This window comes from Athene noctua, chromosome 6 (genome assembly GCF_965140245.1).
Source record: "Athene noctua chromosome 6, bAthNoc1.hap1.1, whole genome shotgun sequence".
Taxonomy (NCBI): Eukaryota; Metazoa; Chordata; class Aves; order Strigiformes; family Strigidae; genus Athene; species Athene noctua.
Window position 1 is genome coordinate 15,496,627 of NC_134042.1, and position 22,513 is coordinate 15,519,139.

The 22,513-nt window shown below is 44.0% G+C and overlaps 1 protein-coding gene across 13 annotated transcripts in view; it reads left to right on the plus strand.

Moving 5' to 3' along the window:
* ACTN1 (actinin alpha 1) overlaps positions 1 to 22,265 on the plus strand; it is a 97,584-nt gene extending 75,319 nt beyond the window's left edge. For 2 of the 13 annotated variants that reach the window (XM_074909710.1, XM_074909709.1), the window contains exons 9-22: positions 4,172 to 4,264; positions 5,428 to 5,658; positions 6,178 to 6,325; positions 6,899 to 7,049; positions 9,515 to 9,623; positions 10,106 to 10,246; positions 12,226 to 12,408; positions 13,152 to 13,286; positions 14,107 to 14,286; positions 15,164 to 15,310; positions 17,271 to 17,351; positions 17,892 to 17,957; positions 19,444 to 19,602; positions 21,500 to 22,265. In XM_074909710.1, the coding sequence (XP_074765811.1) occupies positions 4,172 to 4,264; positions 5,428 to 5,658; positions 6,178 to 6,325; positions 6,899 to 7,049; positions 9,515 to 9,623; positions 10,106 to 10,246; positions 12,226 to 12,408; positions 13,152 to 13,286; positions 14,107 to 14,286; positions 15,164 to 15,310; positions 17,271 to 17,351; positions 17,892 to 17,957; positions 19,444 to 19,602; positions 21,500 to 21,658 (1,983 nt within the window). In that variant the 3' untranslated portion in view covers positions 21,659 to 22,265. Of the gene's footprint in view, positions 1 to 4,171; positions 4,265 to 5,427; positions 5,659 to 6,177; positions 6,329 to 6,844; positions 7,050 to 9,514; positions 9,624 to 10,105; positions 10,247 to 12,225; positions 12,409 to 13,151; positions 13,287 to 14,106; positions 14,287 to 15,163; positions 15,311 to 17,270; positions 17,352 to 17,891; positions 17,958 to 19,443; positions 19,603 to 21,499 lie in introns of all 13 variants that reach the window. The other 11 variants (XM_074909717.1, XM_074909716.1, XM_074909713.1 and 8 more) reach the window with 9 other exon arrangements.
* The last annotated feature ends 248 nt before the right edge of the window (positions 22,266 to 22,513 follow it).

A 22,513-nucleotide genomic window follows, 5' to 3' on the forward strand; every position in this document is an offset into this window, starting at 1 on the left:
ATGGTCGCAGCGTTGGTGCAGATACCACGCTGATGCTGGCTTTCAGAGGGCAAACACCAGCAGTAGTTTCCAGGGAGCAGCTCTTTAGTTCAGGCTTTTTGTTCTCTGCCTTGCTTCATATAAATTACACGATGCTGTCTTGTTTCCCAGGAATGCAGAATATGTCCCACAGCAGTGCAGTAGTCTTGCCCATTTGGCATAATTTTTGTAGCCGTGACTTCCCTGCTAGGATCCTGCTTTGTGAATAGTTTGAATCCCTTAAGATCAGGCTGCAAGCTCTGGCCAGTCAGTACTTGCCCCGGAAGACTGTAGTCTCAGAACTCGTGCCAGGCTGGTGATAAGGCCCACTGTTAGCCAGGTGCCCCTGAGGGACTGCTCCATGCTGTCTCCTTAACTTGAAGAACTCCAGATTGAGGAAACAGCAAACCACAACATGAGGAGGGTTGTGGCCTGCTGCTGCAGGAGCAGCCATGCCCCTTGCCAATCCCTTCCTCTTCTCTCTGCACCCGTTCCACGATTTGGAAGCCTGCTCAGCAGGTCCCATGCTCTCATCAGCAATTTAGGTGGATGCTGGGTCTCCTGGGATAACTGAAAACAGCCTTTACTGCCTCAGGGACCTGAACCAAGTAGTTGGGGCAAGAACTAGCGATGGAGCTTCTTAGTTATTAAAGCTTCAATCCCATGTAGTCTAAATGGCTTACAGGGAAGATTAAAGATTTAATCATTTATTAATTTTTTAGCAGTCCTGATGGGCCAGCAACTCAATTGTGCCCTCACAGGAGGGGCAGAGCTCCTTCTTGGAGCTGCCCTAGCCGTTCATTAGCCAGCTGCTGAGTTACACAGATTCAAACCCCCAGGCAAAAGCAAAGTGGTTACTGAGTACAAGCCCCAGCCCAGACTGTAATGTGTTGCCACCTCATGCACGGTTAGGTGACTTACTGTGATATCGCTCCATTTTTCATTCAGATTTTTCATTACTGCCACCAGTCCTGAAGGTGAAGTCCCATGAGCCGCTTTCTGCTTCTTTCACTCTCTTATACTGAACCTTTGAAGGTACAGGGACCCCAGCCTGATGTGTGTGTAGATGGCTGCTTTTTCTTTATGCCATTTTTTTATACATATGTAGGTATACTTGCTTTGGTTTGCTTGTTTTCTAACTGCTTCTGACTTTCACACTAAATGCATGCAACTACTGGTTGGCTTAATATTTTGTAAACTTGATTTCTGGGGTTGAAAGTTCCTAACTAATGTTTTACCATTTTATTAAGCAATTGTGTTTGGCATACAGTACTCTGGAGTCTCCTCTGAGGCCAGAAGACAGCAACAGGCAGGCATCTTCCCTATGTAGCATACTGTGGGAATGCCTTCCTTTTTATGATCCTCCTCAGCAGAGAGACCTGGATCCATGAGCTAGAGAGACAGTGAACTCCACTTCCATCCTAAGCAGTCGAAGTCAGGGTTGAGACGAACTGAAAAGACAAAAGGCAGAGAAATCACTGCTACTTTGGCTAATTCACATTTCCGTTTTGAGTCTACCAAAGAGCATGTGCATATCACACAGCAGTGTGGTATCAAGCAGAATGCCCTGGGCTTGCCCTCCTCACAGTCTCTGAGTGCAAGTAGTATAGTTTGTCAGCACGATGCTGCACTGAAGCTGATCAGCTCACACAGGTTCTCTGAGAATACAGGTATGCAGCTTCCAGACCCCAGAATGGTGCATCTTCTCAGGCTGCTCCCTGCCTTGTGGGTATCCTGGCTTGTCTGGAGCCTGAAAGTGTTTCTCTGATGTTGCCATCACCACAGATCAGCTTATTAGCAGCAGCATGGGAGGTATTGGTGGAGGTTACCTGAAAGCACCGGGATCCTTTTGTCCTACCTTATTCAGAGCAAGTCAGTGTAACACATTGCTCATGACATTAATGGTGATAGAGGCCACAGACCTTTTCCTGCTGCTGCAGCAGCAGCAGCCCACTGTTGCACAGAGCAGTCTGGAGCAGGCAAGAACCATTGGGAAGCAAGTGCTAGTAGGGAAGAGAAAGCTCTACACTTCAGCCATTAGGATAATACAAATAATGTTGTAATAGCTGACATTCAGAGGGCTTTTGTGTTTGGACAGATGTTCAACACGCATGTATACACACACATATTGAAAATCTTGGGCAGCTGGAAGAAATCTATTGTCAGATACATGTAAATATGCCTCTGCAAAATGGTGTCCCTCCTGCACAGCTAGATGCTGCTGCAGTGAGCTCCTAGGGTATTAGAAGAAAGAAAGTTAAGAGTGTGCAGGGAGCTCCTCTCCTGGGATGACAGAGATAAACATTTGGCACTACCAGTTCCCTGCAGTCACTAGGAACATCATGGTAGGGCTCTGGCAATGTCTTTTTGACATACTATTTGGTCCCATGTCTGTAAAGTTTTCTCTGGATATCAAAAAGCACTCCATTAAAGTACAAACTTTAGTTAAAAACAGATCAAAGTACAAGCTTTCTTAGATGTAACCATCATTTGCCCTTTTTGCAGTTTTTTTTTTTTCCAAGTGAAATTGCTCTTTCTTCTGTATGAGTCCCTCTGATGTGTTTTAAATTAGTTAATATCTGTGTACCTGCTAGCTGGTGTGCTTTAGTGAAGGGACAGATGACTGAATATACGTTTTTACAGCCTCTTATAAATGAATAAGATTGCCAGATCCCTTGGGACCTTAGCAATCCATACATCACTGTATAGCCTATGACTTTACTGCTATTCTTGCTGCCTTGCATCAGCTGCAAAAATTAAGAGGATTTTTCTCACATGGCCTTGCAGATTGAATAAACAGATAATAAAAGGCCTTTTAAAAATAGAAAAAGGTTGAAGCTTGCCGACTATAAGCTCAGCAAAACTTCTTTTGGCATCAGTCTCACACATAGTTTTAAGGCAGGACGCAGCATTCACAATTGGTCTGTTGTAGTGTTGGCATGTACCCTCTCCTCTTCATCCCCACTTAGGCTCTCTAAGGAGGACTAACTACTCCATAGAGGTCCTGTGGGTAGCTCTAGCACCTTGCCAGGCATCAGGGCCACAGCTGTACTGTGATAAGAGGGTGCTGAGCAATCCCCTGACACTCATCACAGGAGCACATCCTCCAAGGCTTTGTAGCTTGGCAACTACCACAATAACAGTAAAGGGAGCTGATAGCCATGGATAGATGCTGGGCAAGGATCAGCCTACTATATGTTCCCTGTGCCAAACACATGCATGATACTCCAGGGCAGACTGACTGCTCTTGAGTTCATAGCTGGGATTTTTCTGATCCTTAGTTTGTTCCAAATTCATGTTTTAGCATGATCAGCTCACTGCAGAGAACAAGGTTTTGGTCCCACAATGAAAAAAATAACAAACCAACCCAACACTAAATAGTAACAACAGGCTCTTTTTTTGGTGAGACTTGTTTTGGGAGAGTAAGCAGAAAGATTACCCAGAAAGGGAAAAAAAAAACATTCTCAGCTGGATCATGAGACCCTGAATACATGATAGGTGTCATGTGGCAAGATGGTGTAGGAGGTGTCCCTGTAATGAGTGCAGAAATACAGAGAAAGCTGGAAGACAGCTCTACTGGGCAGAATTTAAGGTTAAAGAGGAGTATCCACTGCTTTATCTTCCAAACAAAATTAGGAATTTTCCAAAGTCCAGTCTATGGATTAACTCTGTTTAGGTAGTTCTTTCCTGGGGTGAAATCATGTAGAAAGTTTCATCAGCTTGACAGGACTTATTTACTGGTGTTGCAGCTCTGAATGCTGGTGATGGGAGTGGAGGTGGTGGCAGAATCCCGCTGTCTTTGTAAAGAGGCATCCAGGATCCCTCTGGTAGGAAGCAAACAACAGAGCCCTCTGAAAATAGCAGCATGAGAAAAGGTATAGAAATGTGGTGATCTCACAACACGTAGGGTGGGATCATTAGAGCTGAGAATCTCTGAAGGAACGTATTCACCTGAGAAAGGGAAAATAAATTGTTATAGAAGGTCAGGTGGAAAGCAGAGGTCAGGACAGGTCTTTCTAAGTGCAGACAGGTTGCTAAAGCCAAGGGTAGGAAACTTTGCCCACAGGTATGTAGGAGGAAGCTAAGCTGCAAGCTTTGGTTTATATATTTTTTTCACACTTTTCCCGTCTTCTGTTTTTCTTCTCTTTGTCAGGCAGAGACAGCAGCAAACCGTATCTGCAAGGTGCTGGCAGTCAACCAAGAAAATGAACAGCTCATGGAAGACTATGAAAAACTGGCCAGTGATGTAGGTGTCCATGGTGCTGTTGGTTTCTGGGTGGTGGTATGTGGAAAGGAATTGCATTTAATGTTGATAACTAACCTGGGGAATGATATTGGCCTCTGTTTCCCTGGAAAATTCTTATTTTTTTCCCTTGTAGCTTGAGAAAATTAAAGATCGAACTTATATTAAAGGCAAGAGCAATCTGCTTTAAAACAGAAAGCTTCCATAGAGGAGCTCTGAGATTCTCAATTTATTAAGAGCGGCCACAGAATATTAAAATTAAAGGAAAAATCAAGCTGGTTTAACTTGCATTCCTCAGGACTATGCAACTTCATAACATCTTTCATACACATTGTATGCTGATGTACTGCAGAAGTCAGGAATTGGATCTGAGAGAATGGGTTAGAGATAATTGAGGAAAGAAGCATGCATTTGCTGATAGTTGGAAAGAATCTGTGTAGGATACAAGCTGGAGGCTGCTTTGGTTAACTGAGAAAGCTGAAGGCTGTCAGACCGACAGCTGTGTGAACTACACAGTGGCCAAATGTGGACTGAAGTGTGTTTGTGGAAGATAAGTAGGGAGGAGAAGATGAACAACAGAAGGGCAAATATAGCCGATGAGCCTGGTTTTAGCCTGGCCTGAAAAGCATAGGACACTGCTCCACTTACACATAGACTGCCCATTGCAGTACCATTTTGCTGGCTTGCCAAATAGGTTTGAGAAGGAGAGGGCTATTCAAAGAGCAACACTGACTCCAGGGAAGCTAGAGTGGGAAAAGTGTAACTGGAGGCAAGAACTTGATTTCTTCTGTCAGACCCTTCTGGAGATAATATGACTTACAACATCCTTTAGTTATGCAACAGTCCAGCAAGACTGTAAGGCTCTAATGTAATCTGAGGACATAGTTTGGTCCTGATTGTGCGAAAGCTACGCCTTAAACATGTTAGATTGGCAATGCTGCAACAAGCAGTACTACTTAGTGTGGTAGGGAATGGGCTGCTCATAAAAAAAAAAAAAAAACAAAACCAACCACCAAAACCACCTTTCAAAAACACCTAACTTTTCTTTACAAGCCCTCCTGGTGGCAGAGTCTTTCTGACAACAAACATAAAAGTAAATGAGATCAGAACAACAGCTGCAGTTTTAACACAGTTTTTAATTCAAGGCTTGTCATTGCTCTTTCCAGCTGCTGGAGTGGATCCGTCGCACCATCCCCTGGCTGGAGAACCGGGCCCCGGAGAACACCATGCAAGCCATGCAGCAGAAACTGGAGGACTTCAGGGACTACCGCCGCCTGCACAAGCCCCCCAAGGTCCAAGAGAAGTGCCAACTTGAGATCAACTTCAATACCTTGCAGACCAAGCTGCGGCTCAGCAACAGGCCAGCCTTCATGCCTTCAGAAGGGAAAATGGTCTCGGTGAGTGGGGGTAACGGTACCCCAAAACCAGGACTCCTTTCCCTGCCCATGGGTGGGCAGGGCATGCCTTGCCTTCAGTGTGAGCTATTCTTTGGTAGAAACCCAACAGAATATAGTTCAGTGAGGCTGTAATAAGAGAGGGTTAAGCGATCATTGCTTCCTTGTATCTAAACCAGACTCTGAGGCTCTTCACAAGTTGAATGTCTTTATGTGGAGATGTGTGGGAGGCTCACATTTTTTCTAATTGAAGAATGGTTGGGTTTTGTTGAAGTTTCATGTGAAGGAAGTGTTTTGAGAGGGACTCTTGTGCAGACAAATATATCCTGATACTGCTAGTCCTGCTTATCTTAAGTCTGACACTTCATCTTCCTGACCTGTCTGCACAACCCTGTGAGATTAAAAGCCCTCATCCACTCCCTCCAACCAACTGAAACCATGTAGCTCATGGAAACTAATGCTGACATACATCTTCCTCCCCATCTTCTAACCTGTCTTTTCTTCACGTGCTTTTGTCTTTAGGATATAAACAATGCCTGGGGTGGCCTAGAGCAGGCTGAGAAGGGCTATGAGGAGTGGTTGTTGAATGAGATCCGAAGGCTAGAGAGGCTGGATCACCTGGCAGAGAAGTTCCGGCAGAAGGCATCCATTCATGAGGCCTGGACAGATGGTAATGCCAACCTGCGTGCTTCCTACTGCCTGCCATGGTGCTGTCTCTTATGGAGGGAGGAAGAGATGGATCATGCATAGGTCCTTCCATGAGATTTTCATCTCAAGAATGATAGGTTCATTTCTTATTTCATTAGAAAATAATGCATGAAAATCAGCTTGATCTCTGTTCTGCTACATCATGTGGCCACACTGGCATTTCCTAACTGTTGCAAAGTGAGAACTTTGGATAGCAAAGAGCTACAGAGCAGAGGAAAAGTTACTGTACAGTAAATGCTACAGTTGGTGTTTACAGGACCAGCATAGCCCAGTCTGCACATACTGAGACAAGTCCAGTATGAACTCTGACAGCGCTGGCTGAGCTGCACGATGTGCCCTTCTCTGTTGTTAATGGCAAACTCATGCTCTGCGGTTTGAAAGTGAGGATTGTACACCTCTAGGCCAGCACACGTGAGGGCAGGCCTTCGGCAGGGTGCTTGGAGTGGGGGCCTCGACGACGGGGAGCTGGCTTTGGGGGTACTGGGTCCTGCCCTTCATTCTCCTTCATTCTTCTGTCCTTTGGCTCCCTCCCCAGGTAAGGAAGCAATGCTGCAGCAGAAGGATTACGAAACTGCTACCCTCTCGGAGATAAAGGCCCTGCTGAAGAAACATGAGGCCTTTGAGAGCGACCTGGCTGCACACCAGGACCGCGTGGAACAGATTGCTGCTATTGCACAAGAGCTGAAGTACGGCACCCCACCACATGTCCCATCCTTGGAGCCAGAGAGGCTTAATCAGCTTTGCCCTCTGCCCTCTGGAGAGCCATAAATCAATCCCCATACAAAAATGTTGGGAAGTCCAAGTGTTTCCAAATAGTATCTAGGATACTGCTCTCCAGTATCCGGATGCACCAGAAGAGCAGGCCAGAAAACGGATGAGTCGTGGGTGCTGATGAGGGGGCGGCAAAATTATATTCCCAAGCCAAGTTTCCATCTTCTTCCAGCTTGTTACGCTGCTGTGAACCCTTTCCTAAAGAGTCTGACCTGCCGCTGGTGCCTGCTAAGTTTCAGAGTTGCAATGCCATCATACTTTTCCAGGAACAGAAGGAAACAGCAGAGGATAGCAGGCTCTCAGTTTGCTCTCTTTTATCAAAAAATCTTCCTGATTCTGGCAGGAAAAAAATCTGATGCTTGAGCCCGTTGTGGCCCCTGCTGCTGCCTGGACCCTTTTGCCCTGGGAGTACTGTACCATGTGGACACTGGCTGGCGCTTGCTCTGGGACATCCCCACAGCAACTCAGCTCCCTCCCTGCTTCCCCTGGCTTGAAAACCTTCAGCTCCACTCCTTTTCCTGGAGTGATGAGTGATGCAGCTTCCCAGGAGAAATGGGGTCTCCTCAGGGTGGGAGGTTGATTGCTGGGGATAGCAGGCAGGTAAAGAGCTGGCCTCTGCAGCACAGGGAGAGCAATTTTGAAACCCTGCATGTTTCTTGGCAAAAACAGTCTGAACAACTTTCCTTTTACTTTGTCTCCTATTTTAAAAATATTTATATATCACGCTGGCCTATCTCAAGTTAGTGTCTGGGCTAAGATCAGTACTTTTGGTCTGAAGGACTGTTTTTCTCTAAAAAATCAGGATTATTGGATCAAGATCATTATCTCCTTTAATAACACAGATTTACAGAATTGCTCCCTTGTCCAGTGGAGGATTGACCTTGGAACAGGAGGAGGGTTCAAGGCAATCCTCCATGTCAGTAAGATTAAAACTGAGGCTGGCTAGTCAGCAGGCATTAGCTGATCTGCCACTTCCAAAGCACATGCTATGTGCCAGCCAAAGCAGCTGCAGCTCTAAGAGCAACAGGGAAGGCTGGGCCCTAAGCCGGGGGGAGAGATAATTTCTTCCAAAGTGTGAGAACAGCAGGTTCTGCCATCCTTCCAAAAGCCATCTTCCATCTCAGCAAAGAGCCCATGCCCTGAAAAACCATGGCTGAGCTCTTTTCTGCCCCAGAGATACAGTGCCAGGGAGATGGAGAGGGTCTGGAGGAAGCCACTGCAGCTGCCCATGCCAGGCATGTTTGGGGTTTGAGGTCACGGCATGTTCCCACTCCCCAGAAGTAGTGGTCCAGCACGGGTGCATTACAAGCCAGGCTTTCAGAAGCAGTTCCTTCATCTGCAGGGCTGGCTCTGCAGCAAAGCAGATCAAGGAACTGATCTGGATTAAAAACCCATCAAAGAAAAAGTTATTTTTAGCCCAAATCAGTTTCCTGACGAGTTTACCGCAAGATTCCACCAACAGTTGTGCCCACACACCTCAGAAGGGTGATACAATGGTGGGAAGAAACAAGGCTGGGGGAGGCAAGAGGAAACTGTTTAAACCTGCGTTACTGCTTGGACAAATGCTCATCAGATGGCCCAGGGTCACTCGGTAGCCCAATGAGTTATTCTGCTTTCTCTTTTGAGGCTGATACTTCCCAGCTTGGCTGATCTTTGCCTGCAGGCTTCTCCCTCTTTGACCATGTGCAGAACCAAGAGCACAAAGCAATATAAAACCACAAGCTTCACCTTACCCCCATGCTCCCCTTTCCCCAGCCATACTCTTACCAGTCTGTGTTCCATGAGTGCCAGCCTATAGACATCTCAGCAAAGTACTCCCCATCAGGCATGTAGGAGAGAAACCAACACTGTCATTTTGAGATTGTCCTAAATAAATGAATGGATTGTTTAATTCAGCTATTCCTTGGCACCCATACTATGCAACTCTTAGAACGATCTTCAGCAGTTTCTTTGCATTCATGATAAAATCTTTGCTGCCCATTGTAGTGTACAAGATGCAGGTAATTAGCCTGCATGATGTTCTTAAATAGAATACAGGGGCATATTGCTCATAATCTGTTTATTCCCAGTTTGATAAAAAGTCTCTACTCCCTTCCCCCAGTACCAAGTTACTCCCATCAGGCAGCCAGCTCCAGTGTTTGTTGAGGCCTTGGGTGGTGGTTGTTTTTCTTCCTGTTCTGTGCTGTTGATGTACCATAACATACAGTGTCTCCAAAACTAGATACTGCTCTCTCTTCCTGGCTCACTTTACTTGCAGAGACCATGAGCTCTTTGTCTGAATCTGTCCTCAAGGCTGATAAAAATTTCTGACAGGTTTCTCTTTCCTCACCAAAAGGTCCTTATTTGGTTTCTTGTCCTTTTTTTCCCCCACTTCTTATAGTGAGCTGGACTATTACGACTCTCCCAGTGTCAATGCCAGGTGCCAGAAGATCTGTGATCAGTGGGATAATCTGGGTGCCCTAACCCAGAAACGTAGAGAAGCCTTGGAGGTGAGACATGTTACAAGTTGGACCTTTGGGATTCTGTGGGTAGGCTGTTTGTGGGAAGCAAGCTGCAGTGGGCACAAGCAACCGACTTCAGCTCTTTTGTGTGCTCCTAGAACATCCTGAACTGTAAACAAGAGCTGCATTTCAGTATATTTAGCCTGCTTTTCCCTTTCCAGCCCAATTATGGTGCCATTCATTTGCTCAGGCTATTGATTTATTTCTACTTTTCAGTGTTTTGTAATTTTGTTCTGCTTGAAAAGACTGTCCTTGTTTTGTTTTATTTCAAAGGACCTCAGATTTTTCCCTCAGAGGAAAAAATCCATCCTGTATGTAATCTCTTAACAGCAGAGAGACTTTTACTGTAGTGCTGTCCTGGGAGCACCAGGGAGGTCTGAAAGGAAAGAGCAGCTCAGACAATCCACATGTCTATGTGATTATTCTGTGACCATCTTTCCTGATATTTTTCTCTTTTTGTGCATGCCCAGAGGACAGAGAAGCTACTGGAAACAATTGACCAGTTGTACCTGGAATATGCCAAACGAGCTGCCCCTTTCAATAACTGGATGGAAGGGGCCATGGAGGACCTGCAGGACACGTTCATTGTTCACACCATTGAGGAGATCCAGGTACAGAGTAGTCATTTGCACCAGTCAGGCTAGGATAGAGACAAGTTGGGGGTCCTCTGGATTCCTAGTGGTGCCAGATTTGTAGGTCTTGTTTTGGTGCTTCTGCTCAAGTGAGTGAACCTTAGCAAGGGAAAGAAGTAGGAGTATGTTTTTCCTTGATTTCCTTCAAAAACCTGGCTCTGAATAGATCTGAAACATCCTCATGCAATCCTAGCTGGACACAGAGAACTGAAAGTGGATTTTTCAGTGTAACTCCAGAGTCTTATTAGTGAAAGCCTGAAAACTGAGAGACTCTTTCAGGGCCCTGTGGGGCTTTTTTAACTCACATGAGCAAAGCTTAGTGCTGCTTACAGGTTTTGCAGATCAATTGTCCCATGTCATGTCCAGGTCATTTGGTCCTGTGTCATAGGATGTGCCACAAGGAGGGCAGTTGTTGAGCTACCAGCTGGGTTTTGGTGCTGAGCACAAGAAGAATCAGAATTGTCCACATTGCTGTTGGATTATCATTTGAAGTGAAAGTCATCTTGCCTCCTGCAAGGCAATAAAGACAGTATCTCAGTTTTCCCCCCTTCTGAAAGGGTGTTACAAAAGCAACTTGAGGTATCGACAGGTAATTTCTAGACCTTTGAGAGTGGGAATTACTCTTCCCTGGGTTGTTGTGGGGATTTCTATTTCTCCTGCTTGATGGGCTCGTGAAAACTAAGTCAGCTCTTTGCAGGAATGGCTGACAGGAATGTGGCCATCAGTGAGGCAGCGAATGGAAGACTCAACAGCAGATGCTGTGTAGCCAGGGGGGCAGAGGGGTAGTGAAATAGTCCTGCTGACTGCCTGGTATCAGCTCTGTCACTGAGCTGCTACTTGTTTCTTCCACCTTTCCCTCCTGAACAAAGGGTTTTATTAAGTCTTTCATAATGCAGAACAAACCTGAACAGCATTTAAACACTTCCATCGTTTCTTTGTGACTGTTTGCAGTATCTTTCCCAGCCCCCCAGACTTGCATTACATCTCTATGGCCACTGCAGCAGCTGCAAAGTAATGAGTCACCATGTAAGGAAGCAATTTTACAAAAAGTAGTTATAGTGTGTGTGTTGTAAGAGTGGTCAATCATGTGGTTTACTTTCATTCCCTCTTATGTCCACACTGCTCCCTCGATTATCCCTGCGCATGCCTCTCTGTCCCCCATTCATTTTGCTGTCTCTTTCCCTGCGTTTGCTTCCCTAGTCTTGATCTTTCAGGCTTCTGGGATGAAGTACCTTAAAGGCCTGTAGAAGCTGTGGGAGATGAGCCAGGACCAACTGGCTTGTCAGCTGTCCACAAACTACCAGCAAGCATGCCTCCACCACCGGTCCTTGGAGCACAGTCTGGGCACCACAGCAAGACGGGGAACAGAAAGGGCCTGTTGTGTTCAGGGAGAAGGATCTGTTTTTCAGGAGCAGGAGCATATGTTGCCTGTGCAAGTTCGCTGTTGGCTGGAACACCTTCACCTAGTTGTAACTGACTTTGATCAGACTGAATCTGACTCTTGTTATTCTTCTGGAGCTATCTTAGGTGTAGAACTCTAGTGCATACCTAGTGGGAGAAGAGAAACATGGCGCATTTACTCTAGTGAGATGTGACTACTTTATAGTAATGCTAGTAGTCAGATCTTCTTCCTAAAGGGGCTGACAGGCAGTCACTGAGCAGTGCTGGAGAAATAGTTCCCCCTAAATTATGAACCAAAATTGTTCTACATATTCGGGGATGTGATCTCTGTCACTGATCAACAAAAGACAGAAACAGAGGGAAAACCAGACCACATCATCTAACTACTTTAAACAGCCTGTTTAGTGATGCTGAGAGAACCTGAAAAGCGTATTAGAGCTTTGTGTGCTGGGAATATGTAAGCTTTTGCAGTCGCTTCCACAGGGATACGTTTACTGAAGAGGCTATCCGGTAACTAATGCTCTTACCTTCCCTTTGCTGCTGCCTTCCTCCTGCAGGGGTTGACCACAGCCCACGAACAGTTCAAAGCCACTTTGCCAGATGCCGACAAGGAGCGACAGGCCATCCTGGGAATCCACAATGAAGTCTCAAAGATTGTCCAGACATACCATGTCAACATGGCAGGAACGAATCCCTACACTACGATCACCCCACACGAGATCAATGGCAAATGGGAACATGTGAGTTCTTTCCAACCTTGCAAGTTAGTGTGGGAGGATGCCACTGCTCAGTCACTGGTGCCCCAGGAAATGGATTATTTACTCTTCAGTTACCCTCTCATGCTTACTGCTGAGCTTTTTTTTCTTTTTGTCATTTGTTTTTGTCCCAATTGCCAAGTGCTCAGGAAGTGGAAGAGATCTTTCATTTAAATGCCTAAGGGGTGTCAGATTCCTTTTACTTGCTATTTTTATAATGAAAGATGCTAAATTAAAAGCTTTGGGGTTTTCACTCCTCAGTTGACCTGATAAGTAAGTAAGTATGGCATGTGAGTAAGTATCCTTCTTCACTATTCAACCCTTCAGATGTTTTATCTCCACAGCTAAGTAGCATTCCCTTGCTGTAATCCTAAAAGAGCAACTGCTCTCCATACCAGCTGTGCTGATGGTTCTTACTACTAAATGAGATCGCCAGAGTGAGGTGTGAATGGGGTCCTGCAATTCAGTTAACATAAGCCACCAAGAACCCAAGTAGTGAATCGAAGCTGCTTCTGGTCTTCCATGGCCTGAGATGAGGTTGCAACCTGTACCTTACAGCAGACAGGATTCACATTCCACGAACCTTCCCACTGTGTCCTAAACCGTATGACTGCTTGTTGTCAGTGCAAACACCCACTCCTCCCTTCCTTGCAATTCTATATTTCTACATTTACTATACATGTGCCTTTGTATGTATAAACTGCAGACTTTGTTACTCTTTGCTGTAGGTGCGGCAACTGGTTCCCAGAAGGGATCAAGCCCTGATGGAAGAACATGCTCGCCAGCAGCAAAATGAGAGACTTCGTAAACAGTTTGGTGCGCAGGCCAATGTCATTGGACCCTGGATCCAGACCAAGATGGAGGTAGTGCTTTGCTCATTTTGAAACAGTCTGTTTTCCTCTGCAATCTTCATGATGTTCTTATCCTTGGTCTTTCTTGACCACTGTCATGGTCATTCTTCCTTCAGATTACAGCAAGAAAAACTTTCATAGAAAATATGGAGAGTCTCAAGATTGATATTGGTTACTGAAGTGCTTGTACTTTTCTTCCCCATGCTCTTTACTACAGAGATAAAAAGCATGACTTAAAATGGGGAACACTGATATTTTATTAGAGTTGTGTTTATATGCAGCAAGTTAAAGACCCTATATCAGAGGCATATTTTGTGTAACTGCTTTGACAGCAATGGTCTTGATACACATGACAAAATAAATATAATTAACATATCAAACATCAACAGAAGAGACATTTTTAAGGGAGATCTTCTCTTCTTAGGTTAGATTTGAGTTAAAGGAATTGGAGTTGATAAAATGGAAAAATATGAAGCTATTACTGATGACAGGAGCTGTAAAGAAGAGAGTAATTACAGAAATACGTCTGTATGAGGGGACTAAGTTAGTGGCAAACAATACATCAAGAAAAGATCTGGCTTGGTATGTTACTAGCTTATGAACTGCGGTTTCCATATTTTTTTATATCCTTGTATTAGATACATCTCATGTGACTCACCTCAATTGGAAAATGCTGACACTGTCTCGGCTCATTTAAAGTAACTGCTCCATGAGATTTTTTTTTTTCAAATCATCATTCTGTAGATGAGTGTGAAATAGCTGCAATAAATGTCAAGCACGTTGAGGCTTGTCCTTCCAATGGGGACTAATTCCTTTGGCTTTGCTAATGCAGGAGATTGGCCGTATTTCAATAGAGATGCATGGGACCCTGGAGGACCAGCTCAACCACTTACGGCAGTATGAGAAGAGCATTGTGAATTACAAACCAAAGATTGACCAGTTGGAAGGAGACCACCAACAGATCCAGGAAGCACTTATCTTTGACAACAAGCACACCAACTACACCATGGAGGTAAAAGTTTTGGCTGCAGATCAGACAGCCTCATCTGCTGTGGCCAGTTAGCATCAGCCACATCTAGCTCTGGCAACATGTTGTTCTCAGGAAAATTGAGAGCTTGACAATGTGGCCAATCATGCAACAACATGTCGCTGAATTTTTTTTTTGCCTTGCTGTACTTCATGCCAACCCGTTCCAATATACTTCCAAATATAGACAATAGAAATAACCTGAATGAGATGAACAGTATCGCTTGAAAAATTGGCTGGTCTTGTTTCCTCTGCCACCCGATTGTGGCAGCCTGTTAGCTGCATTACAAAGACCAGGGGAGTGCTGGTGATTTTGAGCTGCCACAGCCTGGCAGAAGAAAAAAGTCCAACAAAAGCTTTTTAAAATTGGAGTCTGGCTTTCTGCTGACAAAGTGAGGTTTCCTGGAAGCAATCTGAGTTCAACATGAGTCCAGCAGAACACAGGCGGGCTTTGAAACTTGCCTTTTGGTTTCCAGCCAGCTCTCCATTAAGCAGCAGCAGAGGTAGTGGAGCACCAGTGTCTTCCAAGGACTGTGGTTTATTTATTTTCTTGGTAAGGAGAGTTTTCTGCCCAACTAAATCCTACAAGCACTGGTTTTGATTCTCATGTGTGTTAAAGGCCCCCGGTATGTTGCTCTGACAAGGCAAAGGAACTTTAGTAGGACCAAGACTTCCTTAAGATCAGGAATTGGCTTGTTGTCTCACACTGTAGATGAGAAGAAAGCTTTTCTGAGCAAATTGACTTCTCTTGCCTTGGCCACCAGGATCGTTTAATTTGCAACAAGTGGCACGTTCAGTCCACTGGCCTCAGAGGCAGAAGAGCTACTTTTTAATTTTAAAATTGTACTGTCCTCTTTTTCCAGCATATCCGAGTGGGCTGGGAGCAGTTACTAACAACTATTGCTAGAACCATCAATGAAGTGGAAAACCAGATTTTGACGCGTGATGCCAAAGGAATCAGCCAGGAACAGATGAATGAGTTCCGGGCTTCTTTCAACCATTTTGACAGGGTAAGTCAGTGCAGACTGCAGCTTGGTAAGCTACAAGCTTCCATGTAGACTGCACAGTGCAATGAATTAAAAAGACACTGTGATAAAACTAGGTCAACAGAAGATTTTCATTCATAAAAGCACCACTCCTGTGGAGCAGTCATTCCTGTGAAGAATGTTAAGTGATCATTATGCTGGGAGAAGTATATCTTCACAGGAAACTGCTAAGTCTTGGTAAAGCTAAAGTATGGAAAAGTTTGAAGACTTATTTAGGAAATTAGACTTCTTCCCCATCTTCTCCAGAGAACAGATGACTAGTTTGATTTATAAAATTCTGTGGAGCAGCTGTCCTGCACTCTGACATACCATCATATAAACCTATATTGAAGTAACTAATATTGCTCTTGTATGGAGCAGACAGGAGAACCTATGCACACCACAGCATTGCATGAGGTAGAGAAACCCTGATGTGAAGCCTGCCTTGCCTTACTGTGGAAATACATGCCAGAGCACTAGCAGGTGCAATAAGAAAGGAATTCCTTAAAGGAAATTCTCCTCCCCTCAGTTTGACAGCCTGTCTACAGCTCTTCCTTCTACAACCTGAATCACAAAGGTGTCATGCAGGGAAGCAGAGACAGCAGCCCAAGCCTGAAACTGGCTCCATTATCAACCCCTTCAATGTTGTCTGGAAATCCACGAGCAGCCTGCAGAGATACTAAGTCGGTGATGCAAATACAGGTTGCTCTCTGCCACTTACTGCACCAGTCAGACTGTCTGAAAGGTCTCCAGAGAACAGGGCTGCTGCCTGCCCTCAGAGATTGACAACACTTCCAGATTGCTGAATGCTGGCTATTCCAGCCCTTCTCTAGCTGCCTAAGAAAAACAAACCTATGGCTGCTTTTCTTAGCAGAGGAACCCATAAAGCCCTGTAGATTTTATATTTTGACCCTCGTATCATTTGCCCCTTCCTGCACAACAGTCTGAATGATAATGCAGAGAGAACATGGGTTTCCTATCTACAACTATGTATTTGATTTTTGAAGACTTAATGCTGACTTTAAAAGCTGATTTTTTCGAGGAAAGTTGCTTGGGATTAGCCCCACCATCCTTTCTGTAGATTCCTTGATCTGGCCAGAGATGGTGATGGCAGGCAGGGGCTTTTGGGGGGTGTCCTGAGCTAAAATTCTGCAGGGTGGATGGGTATTCTCAGTTCCTGTGGTAGCTTGAGTATATTTTGATGATCCAAAGACTGGGGAGTGGGGAATGAGCAAAGGGAAGAGCAGCTGCCAAGCTGCATTGTGCTGCGCTGGGCAGCAGTGCTGTTTGCAGAGCTGAGCACTTGAAATAGCTTTGCCAGTTGAAGCTCCACCTCATGTGCAGGTCTCATAAATACAGCCATAACACTGCTCCCCTGAGCTTCAGCTGGTTTTCCATGTCTGCTCCTGGGATGCCCTGACAACTAAGCTTCCTTGGGTGTGTTGCCAAACATACCTGCCCTCACCTACTCCTTTAGTGGGACTTTTGACTAGAATATTAAGGCAATGCTTCCCACTGCCTCTGCCTGCTTACCTGCACTCTGGGTTACTAGTGAAACACAGGGCTTCTGACACTATGGATAACAAGCAGTAACACAAGTAATTCACTTGGGAGATGGAGATCTTGAGGCTTCTAAGCACCAACTGGTTTTTGTCATTCAAATGCTCTCAAGATGTGACAAGCGCTCTGAGAAGGAACTGTTCCAAGAGCATTTTTAGCACATCCTGAAATGTCATTGTGATATCTAATGTTGTGCACTTTTTATTTTTCTTCCCTGTCTTTCTATCTGCATGTCATCCTTCCTCTCTCCTCACCCACTGCATGGTGCACCTATTTGTTGTCCTTCCACCTCCCTCTGATCTCCTCTGTGTCTCCCTTCCTTCTGCCCCACACCATCACCCCACTGGCACTGCATGTCCTGCTGCCTGGCACACTGCATAACCAGGACCACTCCGGCACACTTGGCCCTGAGGAATTCAAAGCCTGTCTCATCAGCTTGGGTTACGATATTGGAAACGATGCACAGGTACTGAATGCTAATGGTGAACACAGCCAGATGTTAAACTGTGAAAAAAATAACAGTTTTTTCCTTTCTTTTCTTGTTTGTCTTAATCCGTCATTTCTGTTCTTGTGTTTGACTATATATACATCACTTTTCTATACTGCTTCCTCTCTAAATGTACTTTGGTATCTATTCCTTCTTAATTCCCTAATTGTTTGTCTTGGGATAATTCCTTTTATGTTTTCAAACTATTCCATTTACTTCTGGATCACTTAACACTTCTTTTCCTGTCCATCCCTTAATCTGTCTTGCTTGATATCTTCATTTCTGTTTTTTCATCATCAATATGTCCCTCATGTGTAAACTATTCCATGTCCAAAACCACCTTTGCTTCCTCATGGTTTCACCAAAAACCTACTGTTTTTCATTGTCCTGTAAATCCTTCCTTCCATCTCCTCCCCCTGAAACTCATTCTTTGTAATGTCTCCTGTGGGTTCATTTTTCCCTGGACTTGGTCTCCCTTTTCTCTCTTGGGTTTTTCCATCTTTGCATCATTCCCTGTAGAAGAAGACTGGTATGATGGATTGTGAAGATTTCCGAGCCTGCCTTATCTCCATGGGTTACAATATGGTAATGTAGAGCCCTCTGTCACTCCTGTTCAAAGTGATTCTTGTAGGCACCATCAAAAATAAAGGGAGAATATGTCATGAAGCACGATAAATACAGCCTTATTTTCCAGAATTATCAGCAATGGATGTTAAATCTGGTATTAGTTGTGCATGTAAAATTCTTGTCTCACAGTGGTAGCTGAAGGTAAAAAAATGGAAATAATTGTCCTAATTCCTGTGTATTTCAAATCAGAATTATATTTATCAAACCGTGTAGTTACAAGTGGAAGAAAGCATAAACTTCCTTGTATCGGTACCTGCGCACTGCACAGCACGCACAACCTCCCCAGCCCCAAGTATCAGTTGAACTCATCTGGAAGTATACACGATCTGATTTCTGAATACACTCAAACGCTGCTCCTCTCATCCCTGCCATTTATTTCACATCAGTCTTCCTGTACTTATAAGTAAGTTCCAGTCCTCCTCTTCCCCATACCTTTTCTCCCACTAGAGTACCTGCATATTCAGAACAGTAACACGAGGCATAATAACTAAGAATGAGCTTTACTGAAGACTCATGCTCATCAAAGGGCAGGAGAAGAGTGTAGTGCAAAAATATTCAGCTGTACTCTCAGTGTCTTTTCTCCTGATGTCAGGCAAAGCACTGTTTATTCATCTTACTCATCAGCCCAGTATACACTCAGCCTCTTTAGAGTAGTGTGCCAAGTGCAGTAACATTTGATTAGATACCTTAATTATTCTGGAATGTATACTATTCTAGATGTGTTAGAAGAGCCTGTTCCCAGGAGAAAACTCAGATCTGCTCTCCCTTCCTCCTTACCCGGGGAGAAAGGAGTCCTGGAGATAAGAATAGATGATCTTACGTTTATATGGAAAAAAAAAATGCAGCAAACTACACTACAAGGTTTTGCCTTCTGTAGTAAACTTCTTTGTAGGATCTTCCCTGTAAAGCCCACTTCCCTGGGCCACTCCAGATACATGAGTCTTTCTTTCCAAAGCCTGTCTAGTTAAGATGAGCCAGATACTATTAAAGACCCCAGAGACATTTCTTCTGGTGGTTTCTGTTCTGGCAGCTGAAGAGAACTGTAGAAGTTCTCTTTTAGTAAATGAAGGTAAAAAGATTTGAAGAATGCAGATCTTCAAAGATTGCTAGAGACATCTAGCACGACATGTATGACAGAGTGATTTGCATCTTCCCCTGAAGTCTGTGTGATATTGTTCCTTGATAATAGCACTGTCATAGAGCTAGATGGAGCTGGATGTTATCCTAGGGCACAGCTGAGAATATTTTATTCCAAAGGACAAATGAGTGGGAAGCATTTGTACACAACAGCAAGCTAAAAAGAATATCCTGATTAAAAAACCAGAAGTGGTTTCTATTTGGCTTTGTTCTTCTAGCTGTGAGATGTGCTGCTGAACAGCTTCTCCCCACTTTCACAGCACCGCTGCCCAAATGTCCAAGCTGACATGACTCTCTTGTTCTCCAGGGAGAGGCCGAGTTTGCCCGCATCATGAGCATCGTTGACCCTAACCGTTTGGGTGTAGTGACGTTCCAGGCCTTCATCGACTTCATGTCCCGGGAAACAGCAGATACAGATACTGCTGACCAGGTTATGGCTTCCTTCAAGATCCTGGCTGGAGATAAGGTCAGGCTCCACACCCTCCTTTCCTGCATCTGCATTGCTCCTGCTTTCCTTTTTCTCTCATCTCCCGAGAGCAAGTGTCAAGGGAAGCACTCTCTAGCATGGCGGGTATTTTCATAGGAACATGGTGTGGTGCTGGAGGAGTGCGAGGCTGAAGTGTGGCTTAATGAGCAGCATGACAAGGCACTTGAAAGTCCTGTTCAGCTGTCAGTCAGAACTTTGCTGCCCACTCTTGCTTTAAAAATTTAATTAAGAGCTTGGTTGCAATTTGTTATTTTAAAATGTATGAACAAATTCAGCAGATGGTTCTTGATTAGTCTTGAAAAACTATTAATTACTGACAGCTGTAAACTTGAGATGACTTTTCTCATATACATGTGTTGCTATCAGTTGTTATACAATCAATAGTAGATTTTCATTGAGGATATGCTGTATCTGCAAGAGAAACATCTTTTAATCATAAAAATTGATCAAAAGTAGGAAAACTTACAGCATGATACTAAAAGTATTCATTTTCTAAATTTCTAATTTCTTAATTTTCTAAAAGTATTCCATTTCTAAATTTGTATCATCATCAGTGGAACCTGCTGAATAAAAAAAAAAAGTAATCTTATTTTTCTTACATAACGATCCCCACTAATCTTTTACATAATTGAACAAATAATATGTACAAGTAATATTAATATATCTATATTTGCTAATGTTTTTATTCATCTCAATTCAAATGTTGGATACCATTTCTTAGACTGTAATGAGTTACCCTTAAATCCAGTACTGGTTTCCACATCTCGCTAATAACCTTTTCATAATCTGTAATGTAGAAACCCATGATACCCATCCTTTAGGCATCTGCCTGACTGAAGCCAGTCCTATTGTCTTTCAAGGCCTGAAAATTCCACATTATTCAGATAAGCTAATGACTGAATAAATAGGTACTTTTGGATACAGTATTACTTACTAACTCCTTTACTCTGTACAGTTTGTTAAATATACTTACCAGGTTTTAGTATGCTCTAGTGACTATAACATGAATCAGTATTTCATTATGAAGAAAAATACCTCTTACTCACTCTAGTCATTAACTGAAAGGTCGGGGGGGGGGGGGGGAGGTGGAGGATAAAAAGTCACAGGAGAGAGAGAGATGGTGTGAAACCTGAACCATTGTTCAGACAGACTGCAAATGCCCATGAGTCAGTTAGCTAAAGACAACATACTGCTTAGCCAACAGCCAGCTACTGTTAACCTCCTGCATGGAGAGAGGCCAGGCTACCTCAGCTCAGCGAGTCTCCAGAAGCTGAATTTACATAAGACATCGTGCTTGCTTATTAAAAATGTGTGCTGTGAAAGGCAAGGATTGTTGGGGGAACTGTGGAAGCAATACAAAGTATTTGCTTGTCTGCTGCCTGCACTGGTGCCGCCAGCTGGAGCTAGTGGGAATGGCTCCTTCCTCACTCTGAAGAGGGGGAACAGCAATTCCCAAGCAGCACAGGCAGCTCTTACCTCCTGCAGTGAGGGACAGGGTCCAAGTGAAATCTCTCCTTCCTCCCATTTGCTTTCAGCAAGACCTACCCTGTCAACAGAAAGGCACAGTCTTAGACTAAAACCTTACCTTACTTACCTCCAGGTCTTTTCCTTAGGTGTGCCAGCATCTCTCCTGCAAAAACAATCTTTGTCTCCATTGTAAAAACCATTTTGTTGTCGGAACAGTAGGGAGCGACTGCATTTCCTCCCAAGGTGGATGCACAGAGCTCCCTGTGTGGGTGTGCAGTACTAGTGTAGTTGCTGGGGTCCTGTCCCTGACCGCTGTCTGCTGCCCTGGGGGGACAGGGGGTGGTTGTCCCTCTGAGGAAAGTCAGTTTTCTGAACATAACAATCACCTTGTCGTTTGCCCTCATTGCAGAACTACATCACTGTGGATGAATTACGGCGGGAACTGCCTCCTGATCAGGCCGAATACTGCATTGCTAGAATGGCACCCTACAATGGCCGTGATGCTGTACCCGGTGCCCTGGACTACATGTCCTTCTCCACGGCACTCTACGGCGAAAGTGACCTTTAACTTTTTTCTGTCCCACCACACGCTCCCTCCCCTCTCCCCCGTCCGACACGCCCTTCTTTCTCTTTGCAAAGCAGCCTCTGCTCCGCTCTTTTTTGTGTTTTCCTGTTTTGCTTCAGATAACAGATCACATTTTTAAGTGGGGGGGGAGGACATTGACATGGCACCGCCTACCTTGCCCTTGAAATGACAGTTTACAAAATTATTTTGTGCAAAAAGTTAAGTTTTAAAAAGAACAGACATATTTTATTATAGAAAAAGGTATTTTTCTCCACCAGATTGAAACTTAAAAGGAAAATGTTACAATATTGCACCAAATATTTTTTGTTGTGACATAGAAAGTCGAGCACAATGTTACATTCCATCCTTTCCAAAAAGAACCAAACAACAAAACGCCACTTGTTCTGTTAACTTTTACATTTGCGTATGTCTCTTATCACGTTTATCTTGGGAGGGGGGAAGGCACACAAGTGCATGTGTTTGCTGGTTCACTCATTTCATGAAAATATTTTATGATAAACTTTTGAAATTGCTGTGTTTTCTAGGGAAAAAAATAATGTACACAGCTCATGTTTTCATATTTAATTAAAAAATACAATATGCCTCCTATGTTTATCAGTGCACAACTTCTTTTGTTGCTGAGAGTTGTCTGGTTTCAGAACATGAAGCTTGAGAGTTGGTAACTTTGATATTGCTTGTCACAAACCATATTAAAAATTTCTTGTGATAACAAATCTAGACTTTATTCATTTGTATAGTAAAATTGTTTAATCCTATGTAGTTAAAGTCACAAACATGATGAAGAGAATCCAAAATTAATGGTTTTTAATTGAAATTACAGTACTTTAAAAGTAAACT